Source organism: Bufo bufo, chromosome 1, assembly GCF_905171765.1.
Source record: "Bufo bufo chromosome 1, aBufBuf1.1, whole genome shotgun sequence".
Taxonomy (NCBI): Eukaryota; Metazoa; Chordata; class Amphibia; order Anura; family Bufonidae; genus Bufo; species Bufo bufo.
The window spans coordinates 41,226,151-41,251,368 of NC_053389.1; the positions used below are offsets into that span (position 1 = coordinate 41,226,151).

General features: G+C 51.4%; 1 protein-coding gene across 2 annotated transcripts in view; it reads left to right on the forward strand.

Moving 5' to 3' along the window:
• Positions 1–21,450: 21,450 nt before the first annotated feature.
• APLP1 (amyloid beta precursor like protein 1) overlaps positions 21,451–25,218 on the forward strand; it is a 54,952-nt gene continuing 51,184 nt past the window's right edge. For both annotated transcript variants that reach the window (XM_040422216.1, XM_040422221.1), the window contains exon 1: positions 21,451–21,717. In XM_040422216.1, the coding sequence (XP_040278150.1) occupies positions 21,649–21,717 (69 nt within the window). In that variant the 5' untranslated portion in view covers positions 21,451–21,648. The remainder of the gene's footprint in view (positions 21,718–25,218) is intronic.

Genomic DNA, 25,218 nt, shown 5'->3' on the forward strand with positions numbered 1-25,218 from the left:
ATTTTCCTGCTTTGCATTATTTCTCTTTTTCAGGTGCAGTATGCAGCTGGGCAGGGCCCCTTCATGTTGCGCCGAGGACGGGCAACGTCATAGCGTGGGGGTATGTAGTGTCTCACTAGGTAGGCATGGGCACTACACAAGGGTCAATTGGGTGACGTGTTACTCCTACTCACAAGGGACAGAAATATTATATTTAACTATGCATTTAATGTATTTTTCTATGTGTTTTTACATGCAATGTTTCCCCTGTATTATGCATTGCAGGCCTATTAGGGTGTAGTTAGGCATCCTAGACACTAGAAGGAGATAGGGAGCCCCTAGTATAAATGTTCAGGCCCAGACAGAGAGGGGTTAGGTCATAGTCAGGAGTCTGTGGAGACAGAAGTGAGAAGGCACCAGCCAGAGATATGCTGAGGGCCTCCTCCTGACATGCAGCTTGATAGCCCTGGCTGCTAGCTATGACCAGGAGGCTAGTGAAGAACTCTAGCCTGCCTGTAGATCAAGTGAGCCTCAGTTAGCTCAGAAGATTACCCCAGTAGAAGAGATGTACCTCCTGGGAGCAACCTGCAGCATCCCTCACAGTAAGGACAATACAGCAAGTTCAGATAAGTAACCTGATGGGCAGAAGTACTATAAAGTAAAGAGCAAGGGTCAATACTGGAGGAAGGATTTATATACCAAGGATTAAAGCCAGCATTTAGGCATCCGGGCCTTGGGATCCAGCCAGCTAGAATAGCTGAGGGGATAGAGCAGCATTGCACTGCAAAGCCTTAACTGTTTGCCCTCCAAGTATCTTGCATGATTAATACCTGCCATTATTGAAAGTAAACCTGCTTGTGGAGTATTGTTCAAGGGACTGCATCATCATTATCAACTGTAACTGTCTGTACAAAGTTGGACTGTTTTTCCAAAGTAAATCAACGTTTGGTTCACTATACCACCTGTGTACCTCTATTACTACTCCTACAAATCGGTGTGCCACCGTTACAGGCACTGGCGTCACGATCCTTAAAGGGACCTTACCTAAGGCACTCAAAACACCTACAACATCCAGGGCACCTCACCCAACATCAGGCCTGGTCCATATCTACAGAGTGTGCCCCAGAGGAACTAGTGTCTGCCTCTCATTCACTGCCGCATGCCTGCCCAGGGTCCTCCTCAGAAAAGTGAGTAACCCTCGATTGCCCATACCGTGACCTCACTGTCGCTATACCCTGCAGGTCTGGCGTGTTGCAGAATTACCACCCCAGAAGGGTGGTAAAGCATGGTGCAAACCAATGGGAAATAAGTCCAGAGAGTCAGGGTCTGCAGTAAATCAGTGTGCTTCTTCAGGTGAAAAACAATCCAGGTGACGCATAGGGCTGGCTTCTCCAGTCCCCTTCCTGGCAGAATAAGGTTTGATGCTGAAGAAAGGCCTAAGCAAGCTCTCCCTCTCTCTATATATATATAATAAGAGCAGATACTGAGGATTACACCCAGTATACAGGACAGGAGAAGTGGTACTGTGCAGTGTCCTTATATACAGAATAAGATCAGATACTGAGGATTACACCCAGTATACAGGAGAGGAGAAGTGGTACTGTGCAGTGTATATATATACAGAATAAGAGCAGATACTGAGGATTACACCCAGTATACAGGACAGGAGAAGTGGTACTGTGCAGTGTCTATATATACAGAATAAGATCAGATACTGAGGATTACACCCAGTATACAGGACAGGAGAAGTGGTACTGTGCAGTGTCCATATATACAGAATAAGATCAGATACTGAGGATTACACCCAGTATACAGGACAGGAGAAGTGGTACTGTGCAGAGTCCATATATACAGAATAAGAGCAGATACCGAGGATTACACCCAGTATACAGGACAGGAGAAGTGGTACTGTGCAGTGTCTATATATACAGAATAAGATCAGATACTGAGGAACTCTTTTTTATTTTATACAAAAATACAAAAACGTTGCCATAAAATTTTCCAAACAAGGTATAAAGTATATACACTTACCCTACTGGCCCAGCTACATGCATACTATCTCATTCATACCTACTAAAAAAAAGGAGAAAATGAAACCTAGCCTAACGTAAACATCCGATCCAGCTGAGCCCCGACTATATACAAATTTATACAAATTGCTCAGAACAGAAAATAAATTACAACTTCACAATAAAAAATAATAAACATAAAATAATCATAATAGAAATGTCAAATAACTATAATTTTTTTTTATATATATATATATATATATATAATATATATATATTTTTTTTTTTTATATATTATTATATATTTTTTTTTTTTTTTTTTTATATATATATATATTTTTTTTTTTATATATATATATACATACATACACATATACACATACACATATATATATATATATATATATATACATACACACATACATCATACATATATATATATATATATATATATACACACACACATATATATATATATATATATATATACACACATATATATATACATACACATATATATACATATATATATATATTTTTTTATATTACACACATATATGAGAAAACAAACCTATACTAACCCTACCAATCTATCTATCCCATCACCTTCACCCAGAGCCAACCTCCGCCTCTTGTCCCTCCATGAGGCCAGGCCTTCCTCCACCACCCACACCCAGCCCCTCGCCTCATGTCCTCCTATGTCCGCATAGTCCAGGGCTGGATGCAGGTCTCCCCATACAAAAATATGAACCCCCCCACCCCATCCCACCCAACCTAACTACACCCCACTTACCCTATCATACAATATATACATCTTATAACAACCATATCAATCTATACAAACCAATATTAAAATACACCCGAAGGCCCAAGTTCAGTCATTTGCAAACCTTTCTTCAAAAACTCATCTTAAATACAAAACAAAAACCTAATGTGAAAGCCTCAGCCCAACACCAGGAAAAGTGCTACTGAGGCTAAGGCACATCAAAGGTGAAGCCTCTCCAGAGGTAAGAGACCCCATCCGTACCCGCCTTCTCGCACTCAAGAGAGCGAACCTTCGCCAGGTCACCTAGAATGTTCCTACACACCTCTTCCACAGGGAGGACTTTCTGCTGGGTTGAAACTAAACACCGTGCGTTCCATGTGAAGTACCTGATCACTATGCTAACTATAAAAGCTGTGCATGGGTCCCTTCTTCCCAAACCTTTGAATGCTCCATAAGCCCATTCCGCATAGGAGAGGTTGGCTAGCCTAGGCCAGCCAATGGATGCACCCACCCGTTTGTATACCTCTGTATTAAAGGGACACTGAAGCAGGAAGTGTTCCATACTTTCCAGTATGTTGCCACACTCCCCCCCTTTCATCAGAGTTCCTGTACTTCAAGTTGTCCCTTACATACAGCTTCCCGTGAAAGCAGCGCCAAGCCAAGTCCCAAAACTTCAAGGGGATCCTTGCCGAATTTAACAACTGTAACCCCTTGTCTAGATCCCGGCTTGGGCAATCCTTAAGGGCCAGGGGCTTTCAGAAGTGGGTCAACAAGACCCTCTCGTCAAGGGATCTCCTTGACTGGGTCTTGATTTCCCTCACTCCCAAACCCCACTGGCGGATCACCTTCAGAATCGGGGTGACATAAGCCGGAAGATATCCGTGAGGTGTACGCAAATCCTTCACTTGCCCTCCTGTCTCCCACTCCTGGAAGAAAGGCCGAAACCAACCCCTGCAAGAGACTACCCACGGAGGAGCCCTCTCTTTCCAGAGGTTTGCCAGGTTGATCTTAACAAAGGTGTTCACAAGGAACACCACTGGGTTGACCATACCCAACCCCCCTAATCTCCTCGTACGGTATGTCACCTCTCTCTTGACTAGGTTCAGCCTATTCCCCCATAACAGTTGAAAGAACAGACTGTAAACCCGAGTCCAGAGAGGTTCTGGCAAGACACATACACTGGCCAAATAGATAAGCAAAGGGAGAAGGTAAGTCTTGATCAGGTTCACCCTTTCCCTGAGGGTCAAAGACCAACCCTTCCACTGGTCAACCTTCTGAGCGGCGATCGTGAGCCTGCTGTCCCAATTTTGGGTGGGATAATCCCCATGGCCGAATTGAACGCCTAGGACTTTGGCTGACGACTGGGGCTCTGGGAGGGTGTCCGGGAGACCGAAAGATGGATCACCCCCTCCCAGAGACTCTCACACTTATCCCGGTTAATCATGGACCCGGAGACTTCCGAGTAGCGTTCTACCTCCGACATCACGTATTCCGCCTCCCCTCCCGAGGACACGAAAACAGTGACGTCATCTGCATACGCCACCACCCTCAGAGTGGCTTCTGGCTCCTCCAGACTCATCCTGACTCCCGCTAACGGTCCCCGATCAATCCTCCTAATAAAAGGATCAATCGCAAACACGTATAAGAGCGGGCTCAATGGACAACCCTGGCGGACCCCAGACCCGACCTCAAAAGGGCTGCCAGACCAACCATTCAACAGCGGGAAACTCTCTGCCCCTGCATACAAGATCTTTAACCAATCGACAAACCCTCCCGGCAGGCCATATTTCAGAAGGACTGCCCAGAGGTACTCGTGGTTAACCCGATCAAAAGCCTTTGCCTGATCTAAAGCCAGCATGTACCCCTTCCAGTTACCCGCCCTACTCTGCTCCACTGCCTCTCGGACACCGAGCACAGCACTAAACGTGCTTCGGCCTGGAACTGAGCAATGTTGGGTCTCCGAAAGGAGCCGGGGCGCAAACTGCACCAACCGTTTAAACAGTATCTTGGCCAGGATCTTTCTGTCCATATTGAGAAGCGCTATGGGACGCCAATTCTCAATACGGCTCGGATCTTTACCCTTTGATATAAGGATCAGAGCTGACCTCCTCATTGACTTCGGCAGAAAGGCACTCATTGAATACCTTAGTCAAGAGGGGACCCAAGGAGTCCTTAAAGGCCTTATAAAACTCGGATGTTAAGCCATCCGGGCCTGGCGACTTCTTTAGGGCAAGCCCTTCGATCGCCAGGCTGACTTCCTCTTCTCTGATTTCTTCTATCAAAACGCCAAGAGAGAGGTCTACTCTTGACTCAGGGATGGTTTCAGCCAGGAAAGCCGAAATCCTGTCCCGATTCAGATCCTTCTTCCTCAAGAGGCACGAGTAGAAGGACTTGACGATTTCCAATATCCCTGATCTGGACCTATCCAGAGATCCCGTACCATCGACCAGTCCCGTCACCAACTTACTTTTCACTGACATCTTACAGTTTCTGTAAGGGTCGGGCGAGCGGTACTTCCCGAAATCCCTCTCAAAAACCAAAGATGTGTGCCTATCGTACTGGCACCTCTTAAGCAAAGATTTCACCCTGGAGATATCCTCTCGGCTACCTCCAGTCGAGACCAGTTGTTCGAGTTTCCTCCTCAGACCCTGATACAAGCGGTACCTGTCCAGGGACCTGAGGCTCGAGAGCTGGCGGAAGAATTTTGCCACCCGATCTTTGAATATCTCCCACCTGAGTGTCACAAAGATCCAGCAACTCTACCTGACTCTGAAGGAAGTCCTTAAAGGATTGTCTCACCTCTGCTTCCTCCAGGAGGGCCGAATTTAGCTTCCAATAGCCTCTTCCCATTTGGGGGGATTCTGCAACATTCAAAGAGAACATAATTAGACAGTGATCAGAGAATTCCACCTCTACCACCTCTAAAGGTGAAAAAGTAGTCTCCTCCTTTAAATAAAACCTGTCTATTCTAGACCTAATCTGACTACCTCTATAATAAGTGAAACCACCGTGGCCTGGGGTGTGCCTGATGTGGACATCCACCAGGCGAGCCTCGCTAGCTATGCTATTCAGGGATACACTATCATAAGCCAGCCAGTTTCTGGCGCCTCCCCGGTCTTGGGACCTTGTGACTGTATTAAAGTCCCCGCCAAAGACCACCTGCCGACTCGTAAAAAGGAAAGGTTTGATCCTCATAAAGAGAAGCTTCCGATCCCACCTGGTTTGGGGACCATAGATGTTTATCAGGCGAAGCTCTTGACCCTTCATGAGGACATCTAAAATCAAACACCTCCCCATTTCTAACTCAATCACTCGTCGGCTTTCTACTGGTGCGGTAAAAAGAACCGCCACTCCGCTATACGGCTCAGCCGCAAGAGACCAATATGATGGACCACACCTCCACTCCTTTTTTGCTTTATACACAGCCGCCAAATCTGGCAGCCTGGTCTCTTGCAAAAATAAAATGTCAGCTTCAACCCGGCTGAGAAAATCAAAGGCTGCAAACCTAGCCGCATCCGATTTAATACTGGCGACATTAATGGTCGCCAGCGTCAACGGAGTGAGTGCCGCCATACAGAGTGATTAAGTTAGACGGCCTTCTTCCTTCCCTTCCCCTTCTTGTTCTTCTTCTTACCCCTCTTGGGGCTACCCCCTAAGGTGGCACGATCTCTTTTGAGAGAGACAGTGGTGTCCATCTCATTAGTCACCACCGCCTCCCCCTTCGCACCACCCTTGTCATTCCCATTCCCAGTGTCTGGACCCGCCCCACCTCCCGAGGACCTTGCATCCTCACCGGAGGGAGGCGCGGGCCCTTCCAGAGGCTCCTTCTCTTGCCCCTCCGGCTCCCCACCTTGAACCTCCTCCCCGGAAGAAGAGGAGGCGGAGATCTCATCCAAGGTGAGGTACCGGTTGGAAAGATCCAGGGGAAGAGAGTCAGGATTAGAGAGGTCCATGGGGGAGCTGGCTTTGCCTTCCACAGGCACTCTAGTCGGGCTAGATCTTTTTTTGGTCAGACGTTTCCTTCTTATTCTTTTAGACTCTGTCTCACTCCCCTCTGTTGCACTCTCGTAGCAAGAGGACAGAGTCACCTCGGAACGGTCTAGTCTCCTGAGTTCCTCATTCCCCTCGATATCCCCCAGGGTCTCAGCTCTAGGAGAGGCATTCTCTTGGGAGGGCCCAGGCATCACCCCAGGACGGGGTTCCACCTGCTTCCTCTCCATTTGACGCCTCTCCCTCCGTCTCTGCTGGGACGGGCCGTCTTTTCTCTTCATTGACCCCACTGCCCTGTCGCCTTCGCCAGCACTCGCCTCGGCGGTGGGGGCCTCCCGGCTCGCCTCCACGCGTGCACGAGCCACGTTGGCGCCAGAGCGAGGGCAACGACTGAACGGGTGCCCTAGCTCACCACACAGGTTGCATCTAATCTGCCCACAAGATGCAGCTAGATGGCCTTCACCCCCGCACAACGCGCACCTCTGCACTTGCCAGCTGGCGCTGAAGTGCGAAGGGCTGCCGCACTTGTAACATAGCTTAGGCTGCCCCCTGTAGAACACCATGATCCTATCCCGACCAAGGAAAGCAGATGATGGTATGTGGGAAACCGACCCCCTGAATGTTTCAACTTAATCTGAAACGTCCAGGCACCCGACCAGATGCCAAACTCATCCAGGTTCTTGCTAGGAAGACCCTGGACGTCCCCGTACCTGCTCAACCAGGTCAAGATGTCAACACAAGAAAGTGACTCGTTACGGGTGAGAACGGTCACCTTCTTGACCTCATTCTGGCGGGTTATCGCTTGCACAAAAAACCCCTGCCAGTCCAGCTGGTCTTTTGCCAGTTCATACCCAGACCAGAAAAGTTCAAGACCCTCTGGCCGGGCAAAACTGACATCAAACTCCCGGGTGCCATACGGATGTATCAGGGCAAAGATGTCACATGCCCTGATGCCCATTCGAAAGAGAAGCTCTGCCATCCTCTTTCTGGTAGGGCACGCTTCATTGCCTCTCCACTTCAGACAGACAACATTCCGCCTGGTTGACCCGGGGCCGGTTGTGGGTGAGGACCAGGTGGTCTCGCCCCCGCCTTGCTCTCGGAAGGCACGCAGGCCATGCCTGTCTATCCAGAAGGATAGATCCACCTGCTGCCCCCCTACTGTAATGGAATTCTCCCCTCTCCTAAGAGCCTCTAGAAGTTGCCGCTGCAAGTTACCGTCACCAGACATTGGTAATGGGGAGGACAATGGGGACCGCCCCTCCCCCCCTGCGCCGGCAACCACACCAGCATAACTTCTGCCAGGCGTAACCGACGCAGGAGGGGCAGCCGGACCGGGCCCACCCCCATCCCCCCCAGACCTATCTACAGCAGGTGCCACTCCAGACCCCTCTGAAGGGGCTACATGAGGCGCACCGGCCACTTGTACAGTGGGCGGCCGACCTCCAACATTCACCCCTCCATCAGGGCCCGGGGCAACACCACTAACAAAAACTGTATTTACACAAGTGACCACTTCTTTAGTGGCCACTACCACACTCTCCCCTCCCCCCACACACACTGCTGGGCCAGAGGGGACCGAGGTCACATTATTTGTTTTGTCCAGCATCTCCTTGCTGGACACATTTTTAACAGTCTTTCCTGATTTTTTTAGTCTTTCCTGATTTTTCGGGCCGGCGGGCTGTAGAACCACTGGTCCCAGCCACGCCGGCCTTATCCACTTGACGGACAGTGCAGGAGGGAGGGGCGGTGCGCACCACACTCGCATCAGGACCGCCCCCTCCCTCTCTGCCTACACACACACTGCTCTAAGCTCTTTTCTGGACATCCGCAGCTCTTTAATCACTTCTTTTTTACGACTTATTTTTCTCGATATGTCTGGCCTGTTTTTTCTGGCTGCTTTGTCCACCTTCCCCCTCTCAAGCTTCAGGTTCTCCCTCACCTTCTTGAGGGTCCTATTCGCTTCCTCGTACTCCCGGAGGTAGGCTGTGATCCGGGAGCTGTAAACGGCGATTAGTTCCCGGGGCTTCATGTTGCCCCAGTCAGCCTCAACCGGAACCGTCCCATCCCCAGGAGCACTCCGCGTACCTCTTGGAGGGCTACTGTCCGCCCTCCTGGAACTGCCGGCGATGGACACGGCTTCACCTCCGGGGGCTGCAGGGGCCGCTGCACCACGACTCCTGCTGGATCTTCTGACCCCCGAGGCGGAAGATGGAACTGAGGCCGGTAGCTCACCTCCCCTACCTCCCGCCAGCCTACCCCGGGAAGCAGGATCCTGGGTCTTCAGTCGCTTCATGGCCCAGGACCCTACCAGCTCCCTGGGGAGAGAGAGGCAGGGCCTGGGCTGGGAAAGGTGGAAAAATCCCTGGAAGTGGCTGGACAATCAGCAGGAGCTCCTCCAAACACGACCACACCCGTCCACTGGCTCCTGCACACTGAGGATTACACCCAGTATACAGGACAGGAGAAGTGGTACTGTGCAGTGTATATATATACAGAATAAGAGCAGATACTGATGTCCTCATGTCCTCCTATGTCCGCATAGTCCAGGGCTGGATGCAGGTCTCCCCACACAAAAATATGAACCCCCCCACCCCATCCCACCCAACCTAACTACACCCTACTTACCCTATCATATAATATATACATCTTATAACAACCATATCAATCTATACAAACCAATATTAAAATCCACCCGAAGGCCCAAATTCAGTCATTTGCAAACCTTTCTTCAAAAACTCATCTTAAATACAAAACAAAACCTAATGTGAAAGCCTCAGCCCAACACCAGGAAAAGTGCTACTGAGGCTAAGGCACATCAAAGGTGAAGCCTCTCCAGAGGTAAGAGACCCCATCCGTACCCACCTTCTCGCACTCAAGAGAGCGAACTTTCGCCAGGTCACCTAGAATGTTCCTACACACCTCTTCCACAGGGAGGACTTTCTGCTGGGTTGAAACTAAACACTGTGCGTTCCATGTGAAGTACCTGATCACTATGCTAACTATAAAAGCTGTGCATGGGTCCCTTCTTCCCAAACCTTTGAATGCTCCATAAGCCCATTCCGCAAAGGAGAGGTTGGCTAGCCTAGGCCAGCCAATGGATGCACCCACCCCTGCAAGAGACTACCAACCCCTGCAAGAGACTACCCACGGAGGAGCCCTCTCTTTCCAGAGGTTTGCCAGGTTGATCTTAACAAAGGTGTTCACAAGGAACACCACTGGGTTGACCATACCCAACCCCCCTAATCTCCTCGTACGGTATGTCACCTCTCTCTTGACTAGGTTCAGCCTATTCCCCCATAACAGTTGAAAGAACAGACTGTAAACCCGAGTCCAGAGAGGTTCTGGCAAGACACATACACTGGCCAAATAGATAAGCAAAGGGAGAAGGTAAGTCTTGATCAGGTTCACCCTTTCCCTGAGGGTCAAAGACCAACCCTTCCACTGGTCAACCTTCTGAGCGGCGATCGTGAGCCTGCTGTCCCAATTTTGGGTGGGATAATCCCCATGGCCGAATTGAACGCCTAGGACTTTGGCTGACGACTGGGGCTCTGGGAGGGTGTCCGGGAGACCGAAAGATGGATCACCCCCTCCCAGCCAGAGACTCTCACACTTATCCCGGTTAATCATGGACCCGGAGACTTCCGAGTAGCGTTCTACCTCCGACATCACGTATTCCGCCTCCCCTCCCGAGGACACGAAAACAGTGACGTCATCTGCATACGCCACCACCCTCAGAGTGGCTTCTGGCTCCTCCAGACTCATCCTGACTCCCGCTAACGGTCCCCGATCAATCCTCCTAATAAAAGGATCAATCGCAAACACGTATAAGAGCGGGCTCAATGGACAACCCTGGCGGACTCCAGACCCGACCTCAAAAGGGCTGCCAGACCAACCGTTCACCAGCGGGAAACTCTCTGCCCCTGCATACAAGATCTTTAGCCAATCGACAAACCCTCCCGGCAGGCCATATTTCAGAAGGACTGCCCAGAGGTACCCGTGGTTAACCCGATCAAAAGCCTTTGCCTGATCTAAAGCCAGCATGTACCCCTTCCAGTTACCCGCCCTACTCTGCTCCACTGCCTCTCGGACACCGAGCACAGCACTAAACGTGCTTCGGCCTGGAACTGAGCAAAGTTGGGTCTCCGAAAGGAGCCGGGGCGCAAACTGCACCAACCGTTTAAACAGTATCTTGGCCAGGATCTTTCTGTCCGTATTGAGAAGCGCTATGGGACGCCAATTCTCAATACGGCTCGGATCTTTACCCTTTGATATAAGGATCAGAGCTGACCTCCTCATTGACTTCGGCAGAGCACCCGAGGAAAGGCACTCATTGAATACCTTTGTCAAGAGGGGAACCAAGGAGTCCTTAAAAGTCTTATAAAACTCGGATGTTAAGCCATCCGGGCCTGGCGACTTCTTTAGGGCAAGCCCTTCGATCGCCAGGCTGACTTCCTCTTCTCTGATTTCTTCTATCAAAACGCCAAGAGAGAGGTCTACTCTTGACTCAGGCATGGTTTCAGCCAGGAAAGCCGAAATCCTGTCCCGATTCAGATCCTTCTTCCTCAAGAGGCACGAGTAGAAGGACTTGACGATTTCCAAGATCCCTGATCTGGACCTATCCAGAGATCCCGTACCATCGACCAGTCCCGTCACCAACTTACTTTTCACTGACATCTTACAGTTTCTGTAAGGGTCGGGCGAGCGGTACTTCCCGAAATCCCTCTCAAAAACCAAAGATGTGTGCCTATCGTACTGGCACCTCTTAAGCAAAGATTTCACCCTGGAGATATCCTCTCGGCTACCTCCAGTCGAGACCAGTTGTTCGAGTTTCCTCCTCAGACCCTGATACAAGCGGTACCTGTCCAGGGACCTGAGGCTCGAGAGCTGGCGGAAGAATTTTGCCACCCGACCTTTGAATATCTCCCACCACTCAGACTTAGTGTCACAAAGATCCAGCAACTCTACCTGACTCTGAAGGAAGTCCTTAAAGGATTGTCTCACCTCTGCTTCCTCCAGGAGGGCCGAATTTAGCTTCCAATAGCCTCTTCCCATTTGGGGGGATTCTGCAACATTCAAATAGAACATAATCATACAGTGATCGGAGAATTCCACCTCTACCACCTCTAAAGGTGAAAAAGTAGTCTCCTCCTTTAAATAAAACCTGTCTATTCTAGACCTAATCTGACTACCTCTATAATAAGTGAAACCACCGTGGCCTGAGGTGTGCCTAATGTGGACATCCACCAGGCGAGCCTCGCTAGCTATGCTATTCAGGGATACACTATCATAAGCCAGCCGGTTTCTGGCGCCTCCCGGTCTTGGGACCTTGTGACTGTATTAAAGTCCCCGCCAAAGACCACCTGCCGACTCTTAAAAAGGAAAGGTTTGATCCTCATAAAGAGACGCTTCCGATCCCACCTGGTTTGGGGACCATAGATGTTTATCAGGCGAAGCTCTTGACCCTTCATGAGGACATCTAAAATCAAACACCTCCCCATTTCTAACTCAATCACTCGTCGGCTTTCTACTGGTGCGGTAAAAAGAACCGCCACTCCGCTATACGGCTCAGCCGCAAGAGACCAATATGATGGACCACACCTCCACTCCTTTTTTGCTTTATACACAGCCGCCAAATCTGGCAGCCTGGTCTCTTGCAAAAATAAAATGTCAGCTTCAACCCGGCTGAGAAAATCAAAGGCTGCAAACCTAGCCGCATCCGATTTAATACTGGCGACATTAATGGTCGCCAGCGTCAACGGAGTGAGTGCCGCCATATAGAGTGATTAAGTTAGACGGCCTTCTTCCTTCCCTTCCCCTTCTTGTTCTTCTTCTTACCCCTCTTGGGGCTACCCCCTAAGGTGGCACGATCTCTTTTGAGAGAGACAGTGGTGTCCATCTCATTAGTCACCACCGCCTCCCCCTTCGCACCACCCTTGTCATTCCCATTCCCAGTGTCTGGACCCGCCCCACCTCCCGAGGACTTTGCATCCTCACCGGAGGGAGGCGCGGGCCCTTCCAGAGGCTCCTTCTCTTGCCCCTCCGGCTCCCCACCTTGAACCTCCTCCCCGGAAGAAGAGGAGGCGGAGATCTCATCCAAGGTGAGGTACCGGTTGGAAAGATCCAGGGGAAGAGAGTCAGGATTAGAGAGGTCCAAAGGGGAGCTGGCTTTGCCTTCCACAGGCACTATAGTCGGGCTAGATCTTTTTTTGGTCAGACGTTTCCTTCTTATTCTTTTAGACTCTGTCTCACTCCCCTCTGTTGCACTCTCGTAGCAAGAGGACAGAGTCACCTCGGAACGGTCTAGTCTCCTGAGTTCCTCATTCCCCTCGATATCCCCCAGGGTCTCAGCTCTAGGAGAGGCATTCTCTTGGGAGGGCATAGGCATCACCCCAGGACGGGGTTCCACCTGCCCCCTCTCCATTTGACGCCTCTCCCTCCGTCTCTGCTGGGACGGGCCGTCTTTTCTCTTCATCGACCCCACTGCCCTGTCGCCTTCGCCAGCACTCGCCTCGGCGGTGGGGGCCTCCCGGCTCGCCTCCGCGCGTGCACGAGCCACGTTGGCGACAGAGCGAGGGCAACGACTGAACGGGTGCCCTAGCTCACCACACAGGTTGCATCTAATCTGCCCACAAGATGCAGCTAGATGGCCTTCACCCCCGCACAACGCACACCTCTGCACTTGGCAGCTGGCGCTGAAGTGCGAAGGGCTGCCGCACTTGTAACACAGCTTAGGCTGCCCCCTGTAGAACACCATGATCCTATCCCGACCAAGGAAAGCAGATGATGGTATGTGGGAAACCGACCCCCCTGAATGTTTCAACTTAATCTGAAACGTCCAGGCACCCGACCAGATGCCAAACTCATCCAGGTTCTTGCTAGGAAGACCCTGGACGTCCCCGTACCTGCTCAACCAGGTCAAGATGTCAACACAAGAAAGTGACTCGTTACGGGTGAGAACGGTCACCTTCTTGACCTCATTCTGGCGGGTTATCGCTTGCACAAAAAAACCCTGCCAGTCCAGCTGGTCTTTTGCCAGTTCATACCCAGACCAGAAAAGTTCAAGACCCTCTGGCCAGGCAAAACTGACATCAAACTCCCGGGTGCCATACGGATGTATCAGGGCAAAGATGTCACATGTCCTGATGCCCATCCGAAAGAGAAGCTCTGCCACCCTCTTCCTGGTAGGGCACGCTTCATTGCCTCTCCATTTCAGACAGACAACATTCCGCCTGGTTGACCCGGGGCCGGTTGTGGGTGAGGACCAGGTGGTCTCGCCCCCGCCTTGCTCGCGGAAGGCACGCAGGCCATGCCTGTCTATCCAGAAGGATAGATCCACCTGCTGCCCCCCTACTGTAATGGAATTCTCCCCTCTCCTAAGAGCCTCTAGAAGTTGCCGCTGCAAGTTACTGTCACCAGACATTGGTAATGGGAAGGACAATGGGGACCGCCCCTCCCCCCCTGCGCCGGCGACCACACCAGCATAACTTCTGCCAGGCGTAACCGACGCAGGAGGGGCAGCCGGACCGGGCCCACCCCCACCCCCCCCAGACCTATCTACAGCAGGTGCCACTCCAGACCCCTCTGAAGGGGCTACATGAGGCGCACCGGCCACTTGTACAGTGGGCGGCCGACCTCCAACATTCACCCCTCCATCAGGGCCCAGGGCAACACCACTAACAAAAACTGTATTTACACTACTAGAAGTGACCACTTCTTCAGTGGCCACTACCGCACTCTCCCCTCCCCCCACACACACTGCTGGGCCAGAGGGGACCGAGGTCACATTATTTGTTTTGTCCAGCATCTCCTTGCTGGACACATCTTTAACAGTCTTTCCTGATTTTTCAGTCTTTCCTGATTTTTCGGGCCGGCGGGCTGTAGAACCACTGGTCCCAGCCACGCCGGCCTTATTCACTTGACGGACAGTGCAGGAGGGAGGGGCGGTGCGCACCACACTCGCATCAGGACCGCCCCCTCCCTCTCTGCCTACACACACACTGCTCTGAGCTCTTTTCTGGACATCCGAAGCCCCACCCCCTCCACCCCTGACCACTCCCACTGCGCCTCCACTCCCCGCCGCCACGACAATACCAGCGGAAGGGACTGAAGCGGAGCAGACCGGGGCAGAGGAGACTGGAACCCCGGCAAGGACTTGGGCATACAAACTGGGAGGGGCGGAGGCAGCCACCTCGCACCCTCCCCCTGCAACTCCGGATCGGGACACCGCTGTACCCGCGGTCCCACCCACTCCACCCACAGCCGTCCGCACCACCCCCGCCCCCCTGTCCCCCACCGCCATGCCAAAACCAGCAGGGGGGGCTGCAGGGCGCACGGGAGCGGCGAAGCAGACCGGGGCAGAGGAGGCAGACCCCAGAACAGGGATCCCGGCAACGACCTCTGCAAGGGGGGCAGTGGCAGCCACACCGCCCCGCCGCACCTCCACCCGGCACTTGTCCAGTGCCCCAGCAGAGGCGGGCGGAGCCATCCGACCACCAACCATGTCCCCCTCGCCGCCCGCCCCGGGAGCCTTCCTGTCTGGCCCCTCCAGCTTTTCCTCACCGCCCCTGTTACCGCAAACAGGGACGGCGTCCTGCGCCATCTTTGCCACATCTGTCTCCCCACTCCTACGCACCGATCCCACAGCAGAGACCGGGCCAGGGAGGATGGTGGGGTTCGTGCCCTGAGCTGGCTTTTCAGCTGGCCCAGGGCACGCAGGGTGGGTCACATAGACATACCTCACCTCTGGCTTTAATGTCTTTGCCTTTCTCTTCTTTCCCATCGGCTCATCTTCAGGCAATTCGTCACCAAAGCAAATGTCCTCACGAATTTTGGGGGACTCCAGGTGGCGTATTTCGGCCATAAGCTGCCCCCCAACTCCACTGTTCTCACTGTACCCGCCTTCTTCATCAGAACTAGTGGGGGGCAGGCATACCTGCTGTCACGAGGGTGTCGAGGACCACGCCTGACTCCGTTATACCCGGGGTCAGGAAGTCGCAGCGGTTGGCTGCACGCTCTATTTAAGATAGGGCTGTTTTCCTTATGGTAGCTTTCTGGGTTTGCTTAGCAAACCCTTTTGGCTCACTCAGGGATCCGTAGCTCCTTCTCCTCAGCTGTTACTTGTCCAGCACTCCCATACCCTCTTCCTCTCATTCCTGACCTGTTTAATCAGATTGCGGGTGCTAGGTGGTTCTCCAAACTTGATCTTAGGGGTGCCTACAATCTGATTCGTATTAAAGGGTTTCTGTCACCCCGCAAAACTCGTATTTTTTTTTTTGGATAGTTAGATTCCTCATAGTGCGATATAGCAGAATATAATGCTCTTACTTACTTTCATGCGGCCGATTCTTTATAAAACGAACTTTTATAATATGTAAATGAGGGCTCTACCAGCAAGTAGGGCGTCTACTTGCTGGTAGCTGCTGCAGAAATCCGCCCCCTCGCCGTGTTGATTGACAGGGCCAGCTGTGATCTCCTCCTCCGGCCGGCCCTGTCAGTAATTCAAAAATCGCGCGCCTCGCGTCATTCGGCGCAGGCGCTCTGAGATGAGGAGGCTCGTATCCTCAGCACTCCCTCAGTGCGCCTGCGCCGATGACATCACCGAAAGAGAAGACGTCATCGGCGCAGGTGCACTGAGGGAGTGCTGAGGATACGAGCCTCCTCATCTCAAAGCGCCTGCGCCGAATGACGCGAGGCGCGCGATTTTTGAATTACTGACAGGGCCATCCGGAGGAGGAGATCACGGCTGGCCCTGTCAATCAACACGGCGAGGGGGCGGATTTCTGCAGCAGCTACCAGCAAGTAGACGCCCTACTTGCTGGTAGAGCCCTCATTTACATATTATAAAAGTTCGTTTTATAAAGAATCGGCCGCATGAAAGTAAGTAAGAGCATTATATTCTGCTATATCGCACTATGAGCAATCTAACTATCCAAAAAAAAAAATATGAGTTTTGCAGGGTGACAGAAACCCTTTAAGGAGGGGGATGAGTGGAAGACAGCGTTTAACACCCCTGAGGGGCATTATGAAAATCTAGTTATGCCTTTCGGTCTGACCAATGCTCCTGCCGTCTTTCAACATTTCGTTAATGACATTTTTAGTCATCTAATCGGCAGGTTTGTGGTAATATACCTAGATGATATTTTAATTTATTCGTCCGATCTGAAAACACATGAGGTGCATGTCAGACAAGTACTGCAGGTCCTACGGACGAATGAATTATATACTAAAATTGAAAAATGTATCTTCGCCGTTCAGGAGATACAATTCCTGGGTTATTTTTTATCTGCTTCAGGTTTCTGTATGGATCCTAGGAAGGTCCAGGCAATTTTAGATTGGGATCTTCCTGAGAACCTTAAAGCACTACAACGGTTCTTGGGCTTCGCGAATTTCTATAGGAAATTCATTAAAAATTATTCACTTATTGTAAAACCCCTTACTGACATGACTAGGAAGGGGACTGATTTTTCTAAATGGTCTGACGCTGCTAAAGTTGCTTTTTCCTCTCTAAAAGAGAGGTTTACCTCAGCACCTGTACTGGTCCAACCTGATGTCTCTCAGCCTTTTATTGTTGAAGTCGATGCGTCAGAGGTGGGAGTGGGGGCGGTGCTGTCTCAGGGTCCGTCTCCTGGCAAATGGCGTCCTTGTGCTTTCTTTTCTAAAAAACTATCTGCAGCAGAAAAGAACTACGATATTGGCAATAGGGAACTATTAGCTATTAAACTTGCGTTTGAGGAGTGGCGTCATTTCTTAGAGGGGGCAGTCCACTGTAATTACGGACCACAAAAATCTTCTGTACCTCGAATCAGCTAAGCGTCTCACCCCTAGACAGGCTAGGTGGTCGCTATTTTTTACCAGGTTTAACTTTGTGATTACCTATCGTCCTGGGGCAAAGAACACCAAGGCTGATGCACTATCTCGTTGTTTCCCTGGAGGGGGTAATGTGAGTGATCCGGTACCCATTCTTCAAAGAGGAGTGGTTGTTTCTGCGGTACACTCTGTTTTGGAGGGGAAGGTGTTAGAGGCCCAGGGGGACGCCCCGGTCTCTTGCCCCTCAGAGAAATTGTTTGTACCGTTGAACCTACGTTTCGAATTATTAAAGGAACATCATAATTCGGCACTTGCTGGGCACCCGGGTAGTAAAGCAACCTTGGAACTATTGTCTCGTCGTTTTTGGTGGCCAAGGTTGCGTCAGGATGTATTGGATTTTGTGTCTTCTTGTTCTACCTGTGCGCGCGCAAAAGTTTCACATACACGTCCTGCAGGGTCTCTATTACCACTCGTCATTCCCAATAGACCGTGGACACATCTGTCAATGGATTTTATCACTGACTTACCTTTGTCTGCGGGTAAAACAGTTATTTTGGTAGTAGTGGACAGGTTTAGCAAAATGGTACACTTCATTGCGTTACCCGCACTACCTAATGCTAAGACTCTTGCTCAGGTATTCGTCAGTGAAATCGTGAAGCTTCACGGGGTCCCCTCCGATGTTGTTTCGGATCGGGGTACCCAGTTTATTTCTAAATTTTGGAAAGCTTTTTGTTCTCGTTTGGGGGTACACTTGTCCTTTTCCTCTGCTTTCCATCCTCAGTCGAATGGACAGACTGAGCGTACCAACCAAAACCTTGAGACATATCTAAGATGTTTTGTGTCTGAAAACCAAGAGTTGTGGTCATCATATTTACCGTTAGCTGAGTTTGCCATAAATAATCGTCGTCAGGAATCCACTGGCAAGTCACCATTTCTTGGTGCATATGGTTTTCATCCCCAATTCTGTACTTTCAAAGAGGGGGGTCTTCTGGGGTTCCCGAAGAGGAACGGTTTTCGTCATCTCTTTCATCGGTATGGCAGAAGGTGCAAGCTAACTTGAAAAATATGGGAGGTAAATACAAATGCATGGCTGATAAGAGACGGTCGCCAGGTCCGGACCTAGGAGTGAATGACTATGTGTGGTTGTCTACTAGGAATATTAAATTGAAGGTTCCCTCTTGGAAACTGGGTCCTAGGTTTATTGGCCCTTACAAAATTGTAGCCATCATCAACCCCGTGGCTTTTCGCCTGAAGTTACCTCAGACTTTTAAAATTCATAATGTTTTTCATAAGTCGTTACTCAAAAAATATGTTCCACCTCTAGAACCATCACCGCTGCCACCCCCTCCTGTTGTCGTGGATGGTAACCTAGAATTTCAGATATCCAAAATTGTTAATTCTCGTCGGGTCCGCCGCTCTCTTCAATATCTGGTGCATTGGAGAGGTTACGGTCCCGAGGAAAGAATGTGGGTTCCTGCGTCTGAGGTAAACGCCGACAGGTTAGTTCGGGTTTTTCATGCCTCTCATCCTGGGAGACCTGGTCCTGAGTGTCCGGAGGCCCCTCGTAGAGAGGGGGGTACTGTCACGAGGGTGTCGAGGACCACGCCTGACTCCGTTATACCCGGGGTCAGGAAGTCGCAGCGGTTGGCTGCACGCTCTATTTAAGATAGGGCTGTTTTCCTTATGGTAGCTTTCTGGGTTTGCTTAGCAAACCCTTTTGGCTCACTCAGGGATCCGTAGCTCCTTCTCCTCAGCTGTTCCTTGTCCAGCACTCCCAGACCTCCTTATATTTCTCTCTCACACTTCTCTGGTTGCCAGAGATAGAGCTTCCTGCCTGGACATCTATTCTGACCTTCTGGAGCTGTGTTGCTGCGTTCGCTGGTAGTTGGTCCAGTACGCTACCCTCCAGATCCCTGTTGGACCTTTTTGGTTTATTGTGGTCGCCCACCTGGGTGTATGTGTTTGTATGTTTTGTCTGTCCTCTCCCTGGTGTTTCCCTCTTAGTGATAGTGGTGTGGACTAGCGATCCCACCGGCCTGTTCACTATCCAGGGCTCATATTAGGGAAAGCCAGGGTTTAGGCACGCGATCGCCGCACGGGTGAGGAACCCGTCTAGGGACGTCAGGGCAGTCAGGTGCCAGCCGCAAGGTGAGTTAGGGGTCACCACCTTTCCCTCTCCCTTGGGCAGGGCTTTCCCTGTTTTCCTCCCTGTGCGTGTCGTCAGTCATTACACCTGCTCTGCGGTGATACCTGTGGTGATGCCAGTTTCCGCAGGCTGCCCCCCCATGTCCGACTCTTCCTCCTCACTAGAGGAGTCATCTTCTAGCTGCTTTTGGTTTCCAGACATTTCATTGAACCTTTCATCGTTCATGAGTTTTTCCTTAAAGGGACCACTGTTTTCCAGAATGGCCCCCATTCTTTCCTGCAGCTCTTTAATCACTTCTTTTCAGACTTTTATTTTTCTCGATATTTCTGGCCTGTTTTTTCTGGCTGCTTTGTCCACCTTCCCCCTCTCAAGCTTCAGGTTCTCCCTCACCTTCTTGAGGGTCCTATTCGCTTCCTCGTACTCCCGGAGGTAGGCCGTGATCCGGGAGCTGTAAACGGCGATTAGTTCCCGGGGCTTCATGTTGCCCCAGTCAGCCTCAACCGGAACCGTCCCATCCCCAGGAGCACTCCGCGTACCTCTTGGAGGGCTACTGTCCGCCCTCCTGGAACTGCCGGCGATGGACACGGCTTCACCTCCGGGGGCTGCAGGGGCCGCTGCACCACGACTCCTGCTGGATCTTCTGACCCCCGAGGCGGAAGATGGAACTGAGGCCGGTAGCTCACCTCCCCTACCTCCCGCCGGCCTACCCCGGGAAGCAGGATCCTGGGTCTTCAGTCGCTTCATGACCCAGGACCCTACCAGCTCCCTGGGGAGAGAGAGGCAGGGCCTGGGCTGGGAAAGGTGGAAAAATCCCTGGAAGTGGCTGGACAATCAGCAGGAGCTCCTCCAAACACGACCACACCCGTCCACAGGATACACCCAGTATACAGGACAGGAGAAGTGGTACTGTGCAGTGTCCATATATACAGGATAAGAGCAGATACTGAGGATTACACCCAGTATACAGGACAGGAGAAGTGGTACTGTGCAGTGTATATATATACAGAATAAGAGCAGATACTGAGGATTACACCCAGTATACAGGACAGGAGAAGTGGTACTGTGCAGTGTCCATATATACAGAATAAGAGCAGATACTGAGGATTACACCCAGTATACAGGACAGGAGAAGTGGTACTGTGCAGTGTCCATATATACAGAATAAGAGCAGATACTGAGGATTACACCCAGTATACAGGACAGGAGACGTGGTACTGTGCAGTGTCCATATATACAGGATAAGAGCAGATACTGAGGATTACACCCAGTATACAGGACAGGAGAATTGGTACTGCGCGGTGTCCATATATACAGGATAAGAGCAGATACTGAGGATTACACCCAGTATACAGGAGAAGCGGCACTGTGCAGTGTCCATATATACAGGATATACTATATATATATACTGTAAGAGCAGAACAGGTACTGAGAATGGTTGTAGTGGCACTGTGCTTCGGTATACGGTGCCCTAATGACAGCTCCTCTCTTCTTAGTGCCATCAGGACATAACAGAACTATACGTCAGGTTATGGGGCTGTGAATCTGGGGGATTCGTCGGTGACTCTTTGCTCCCATCATTCCACATTCTCACTGAATTTTTCATGTAGTTTTTCCCTTTTCATGTTTTTCCTTCCTTGGATTGAATTCTCCCTGGGAGGAGAGAAGGTGGAGGGAGAGGAGGAAGTGAAGGAGTGATGGGAGGAGAGAGAGAAGGAGAGAGAGACAGATGACGAGGGGGTGGGGGGGATGGGATACGTCTTTGTATAGCAGAACGAGGCTTCATCAGACAGACGTTCAGATAGATACCCAACATCTGCGTGACATGCACACTGAGCGCTGGATGCCCCTGTGACAGCGAGACGCAACCCCCGACCGCAGCTCCCGGTGCCGCACTACATCTGCCTCACACATCACAACAGCTGGTATCACCGGTACCAGACTAGACGGGCAGGATGGGCGACTGGGACAGAACGAAGAGCGCTTGGCTGTGCCTGAGCGGCGTCCTGATCTTGGGTGTCCAGGTGAGGAGATGGTGGTGGTGGTAGAGGTGGCGGCGGCAGCGGCAGAGGTGCAATGCACATCTCCAGGGTTGGGTGGAGTTGCTACATTTTCACGGCAGAAGGCTGGTGCTGCATGGCAGCCGTAAGGTAAACGGTGGCACCGCCAATCGAGAAAGCAGTGATACAATGTAGCATCCATTAACCTCTTCCTATGCAGGGTTTACAGCCCATTTTGGTTGCAGGCCGAAGGTGGCACAACCGGGCACAGGTGCAGAACGACATCGTAACACAGGCTGCCTGCTGGCGTCTGGTGCGCAAGGACAGGTTGTTATTTTTTTTTAGAATACCGCCAAATTGATGGGATCGGTCACGTTTTAATATACTCAAACGTTTTTTGTTTTTTTTTCAACCAATATCGAGCGTCCTTTATGGACAATCATGGCACCCAAGCCATCAGACCAACAGCCATCCAGTTCGCTGTTACGAAAATTGCTGCCATCGTCATAATCCGCCAGGTAAACAGCGGAAAAAAAACAATTTGGCATTTTTAAGAAAAATCGTTACCTCCGCGGCTGAGGTCATGTGTCAATATTGATGGAAAGGGATGGCGGTGAGGGGGGGGGGGGGGTTGGGCGCAGGGCATGGCTAAGGATCACGCCAGGGCACGGCAGGGCATTGCTGGCGTGCGGTTAAGGGGTTAAGTGATCTCACATCAGAGCCTGTGCACAGCAGGATGCGGGGATGCGTCTGGACGGCGCAAATGGTTCAGCCGGGCGCTGGACTGAAATAGCAGGTGGTGCCTGATGCCAGAATGGAGATTAATGGAATTACTAATTGGGAGATGGGTCTGTAATGGAAGAGCAGATAATGTCAGGAGCGGGCGGCGGTGGGGGCCATGTCCTCCCTCCGGTTAAGTAATGAGAGGCTGGGAGCCGCTGGCATCACCATATAGGAAGCAGAATTAATGCTGCGACTTCAGCCAGGACGGGGCGGCCATTGTAGTGAGTTGACGCATGTTCTAAAGATCATGGATAAGTCGCCATGTGGATCCGCATCCGTCTAATCTAATCGGTCTGGCTTCTGTATAAAATCTGGTAGGGGCTGGGCCCAAGAGCTTGCAGTCTATCTGCCAGCATTATCGTCCCTGTTGTCAGCCATTGGCGACTCTGTGACTATTATTGCAGCTTCATGCCACATATCGGATGGCAGCAGACGATCTGTTGCTCCATGTTGTCAGCCAGTTCAGGCTGGGGAGTCGCGGACTATGCACCCCTTTTATCAGCCATTTCAGACGGGGTAGAGCCAGCGTTAGGACAGGTGACTGCAGTCTGTTGGCATCCGCTATGTCAGGCCCGGGGGAGACTGTAGGGCAGGTGAATACGATCTACTGTTCTCTGTTATCAGCCATTTCAGACGGGGTAGAGCCAGCGTTAGGACAGGTGACTGCAGTCTGTTGGCATCCGCTATGTCAGGCCCGGGGAGACTGTAGGGCAGGTGAATACGATCTACTGTTCTCTGTTATCAGCCATTTCAGACGGGGTAGAGCCAGCGTTAGGACAGGTGACTGCAGTCTGTTGGCATCCGCTATGTCAGGCCCGGGGGAGACTGTAGGGCAGGTGAATACCATCTACTGTTCTCCGTTATCAGCCATTTCAGACGGGGTAGAGCCAGCATTAGGACAGGTGACTGCAGTCTGTTGGCATCCGCTATGTCAGGCCCGGGGAGACTGTAGGGCAGGTGAATACGATCTACTGTTCTCTGTTATCAGCCATTTCAGACGGGGTAGAGCCAGCGTTAGGACAGGTGACTGCAGTCTGTTGGCATCCGCTATGTCAGGCCCGGGGGAGACTGTAGGGCAGGTGAATACCATCTACTGTTCTCCGTTATCAGCCATTTCAGACGGGGTAGAGCCAGCATTAGGACAGGTGACTGCAGTCTGTTGGCATCCGCTATGTCAGGCCCGGGGAAGACTGTAGGGCAGGTGAATACGATCTACTGTTCTCTGTTATCAGCCATTTCAGACGGGGTAGAGCCAGCGTTAGGACAGGTGACTGCAGTCTGTTGGCATCCGCTATGTCAGGCCCGGGGAGACTGTAGGGCAGGTGAATACGATCTACTGTTCTCTGTTATCAGCCATTTCAGACGGGGTAGAGCCAGCGTTAGGACAGGTGACTGCAGTCTGTTGGCATCCGCTATGTCAGGCCCGGGGAGACTGTAGGGCAGGTGAATACCATCTACTGTTCTCCGTTATCAGCCATTTCAGACGGGGTAGAGCCAGCATTAGGACAGGTGACTGCAGTCTGTTGGCATCCGCTATGTCAGGCCCGGGGAAGACTGTAGGGCAGGTGAATACGATCTACTGTTCTCCGTTATCAGCCATTTCAGACGGGGTAGAGCCAGCGTTAGGACAGGTGACTGCAGTCTGTTGGCATCCGCTATGTCAGGCCCGGGGAGACTGTAGGGCAGGTGAATACCATCTACTGTTCTCCGTTATCAGCCATTTCAGACGGGGTAGAGCCAGCATTAGGACAGGTGACTGCAGTCTGTTGGCATCCGCTATGTCAGGCCCGGGGAAGACTGTAGGGCAGGTGAATACGATCTACTGTTCTCCGTTATCAGCCATTTCAGACGGGGTAGAACCAGCGTTAGGACAGGTGACTGCAGTCTGTTGGCATCCGCTATGTCAGGCCCGGGGAAGACTGTAGGGCAGGTGAATGCGATCTACTGTTCTCTGTTATCAGCCATTTCAGACGGGGTAGAGCCAGCGTTAGGACAGGTGACTGCAGTCTGTTGGCATCCGCTATGTCAGGCCCGGGGAGACTGTAGGGCAGGTGAATACGATCTACTGTTCTCTGTTATCAGCCATTTCAGACGGGGTAGAACCAGCGTTAGGACAGGTGACTGCAGTCTGTTGGCATCCGCTATGTCAGGCCCGGGGAGACTGTAAAGCAGGTGAATACCATCTACTGTTCTCCGTTATCAGCCATTTCAGACGGGGTAGAGCCAGCATTAGGACAGGTGACTGCAGTCTGTTGGCATCCGCTATGTCAGGCCCGGGGAAGACTGTAGGGCAGGTGAATACGATCTACTGTTCTCCGTTATCAGCCATTTCAGACGGGGTAGAACCAGCGTTAGGACAGGTGACTGCAGTCTGTTGGCATCCGCTATGTCAGGCCCGGGGAAGACTGTAGGGCAGGTGAATACCATCTACTGTTCTCTGTTATCAGCCATTTCAGACGGGGTAGAGCCAGCGTTAGGACAGGTGACTGCAGTCTGTTGGCATCCGCTATGTCAGGCCCGGGGAAGACTGTAGGGCAGGTGAATACCATCTACTGTTCTCTGTTATCAGCCATTTCAGACGGGGTAGAGCCAGCGTTAGGACAGGTGACTGCAGTCTGTTGGCATCCGCTATGTCAGGCCCGGGGAGACTGTAGGGCAGGTGAATACGATCTACTGTTCTCTGTTATCAGCCATTTCAGACGGGGTAGAGCCAGCATTAGGACAGGTGACTGCAGTCTGTTG